The sequence below is a fragment of the Amphimedon queenslandica genome, unplaced genomic scaffold, assembly GCF_000090795.2.
Source record: "Amphimedon queenslandica unplaced genomic scaffold, v1.1 AMPQUscaffold_7950_Cont20103, whole genome shotgun sequence".
Taxonomy (NCBI): Eukaryota; Metazoa; Porifera; class Demospongiae; order Haplosclerida; family Niphatidae; genus Amphimedon; species Amphimedon queenslandica.
The window spans coordinates 1-2,288 of NW_003551770.1; the positions used below are offsets into that span (position 1 = coordinate 1).

The 2,288-nt window shown below is 32.3% G+C and overlaps 1 protein-coding gene across 1 annotated transcript; it reads left to right on the plus strand.

The window, feature by feature from the left end:
• Nucleotides 1-12: 12 nt before the first annotated feature.
• On the plus strand, nt 13-2,265 carry LOC105315806 (fibulin-1-like; the record flags this gene model as incomplete). The annotated part of the gene is made up of 13 exons (XM_011410557.2): nt 13-92; nt 139-261; nt 310-432; nt 484-609; nt 654-875; nt 932-1,054; nt 1,109-1,234; nt 1,280-1,405; nt 1,454-1,567; nt 1,607-1,732; nt 1,791-1,913; nt 1,996-2,153; nt 2,200-2,265. Coding segments are annotated over exons 5-13 (1,170 nt in total), but the record flags the coding sequence as incomplete, so codon positions are not given.
• Between the last annotated feature and the right edge of the window lie 23 nt (nt 2,266-2,288).

The following is a 2,288-nucleotide window of genomic DNA, read 5'->3' on the forward strand; positions in this document are numbered from 1 at the left end:
TAATGGAGGCTGTCAGCATATTTGTACAAATGCTGATGGAAGTTTTGAGTGTTCTTGCAATACAGGTTACACTGGAGGTAGATTTTGTACAGGTATATTTCATATTTACAGTATAATAGTTCTAATCAACATCTTTAGAATTAGATGAATGTGCTTATGGTGTATCTAACTGCAACCAGACATGCTTTAATACTGTTGGTAGCTACTACTGTGGTTGTGAGTCTGGGTACAGCTTAAGCAATGACAGTTATTCTTGTATAGGTTAGAATATGTTTAGTTATTTATTTACATGTTCATGATCATTTACAGATCATGATGAATGTGCTCAGGAAATTGTTATATGTGATCATGTTTGTATCAATGATCCTGGTTCATTTCATTGTGAATGTAATACTGGTTATGCTTTAGCTGCCAATAAAATATCATGTAAAAGTAAGTACTGTATGGTCACTCTAATACCATTAATTAATTGTCTGATACAAGATATTGATGAATGTCAAACTGATACTGATAATTGTCAACAAGGTTGTACTGATACAGAAGGTTCTTACACTTGCTATTGCTATTCTGGATACCAATTGAATACCACAACCAATGCAACTTGTTACGGTATGCAAAAAATTGTTTTATAAATGCCATTATTTATTTAAAAGATATTGATGAATGTATGGATGGAACATCTGACTGTATTCATTTGTGTAATAACACTATTGGTAGTTATGTTTGTGGCTGTGATATTGGCTATCAATTAGACAGTGATGGAGTAACATGTATTGATATTAATGAATGTGATTCTAATAATACCGAAGAATGTGAGGACAGGTTAGTCAGGCGGAGTCTGCCCTACCTGACTAATAGAAAGTGTATTACAGAAGGTAAAGTTATGTATAACAAGTCTGTGTTTATCAGAATAATTATGCATTTTATGTAGATATTAATGAGTGTAGCTTGTTCAATGGTGGTTGTGATCATTATTGTAGTAATACTATTGGATCTTATGACTGCTCATGTAAAAATGGATATACTTTATCTTGCAATGGACACAATTGTTCAGGTGTGTGTGTTACTTGTAAAAGTATACTTAATCATAGGTACATTATTGTTCTAGATATTAATGAGTGCAATGATGATAATGGAGGCTGTAGTCAAATCTGTACGAACACTATGGGTAGTTACTACTGTAGCTGTAAGATTGGGTATTATAATTTGACAGTTACTGCTGAGAATTGCTCTGGTATAATACATTAGTACAATGCACATGATATTGATTTATTTACAGACATCAATGAGTGTGAGGATAATAATGGTGGCTGTTCTCAAACTTGCATTAATGCTCCTGGAAGTTTTAATTGTGAATGTTATGATGGATATGATTTCATTAATGGTAGCACTACAGACTGTACTGGTACATTTTACCTATAGAAATATATGCAGTATTGATTGTAATGTATAGATATTGATGAATGTCTTACTAACAATGGAAGTTGTCAGCATGTTTGTACTAATACAAATGGAAGCTACTATTGTACTTGTAATCCTGGCTACAATGGAAGCATTTTCTGTTCAGGTATATTTTTCTTTAAGGATATTATTACTTTTTATGTAGATATTGACGAGTGTGAGCTAGACACTGATAACTGCACTCAACAATGCACTAATACTGATGGTAGCTACTACTGTAGTTGCTATACTGGATATATCTTTGATAGCAGCAATAATCACACTTGCATAGGTTGGTTAGCTTTAACTTATAGTTTAGATTAATTTATTTTACTGATTTTAAATTTCAGATGATGATGAATGCTCACATAGCAGAGTTGTTTGTGATCAGATTTGCATTAATGAGGTGGGTTCATTTCAGTGTGGCTGCAACACTGGTTACACTTTAGGTGACAATGGAATAACATGCAAAGGTATAAGCATTAGTAAAAAGTCTATATTTATCATTGATATTGATACTATCTGACACAACTTTATGACTTTCAAAATCAATAGATGTTGATGAATGTTTATTGTATAATGGAAGATGCCAACACAATTGTACTAATGATTATGGCTCTTATTATTGCAATTGTAAAGAAGGATTCACTTTATCTATTGATGGTTTTAGCTGTGAAGGTAGTTCAAAAAATACTGGAAGAAATGAAGCTCAAGTATGTATTAATGTTTTGATTGCATGTTTTTTGCATACATATATAGATGCACTGTAGTCACCCTCTTGGTAGTAATTCTGATGTGGCATATCTTTTAGCAATATTTTTGGAGGTAAGCAATTATACATATTTGCC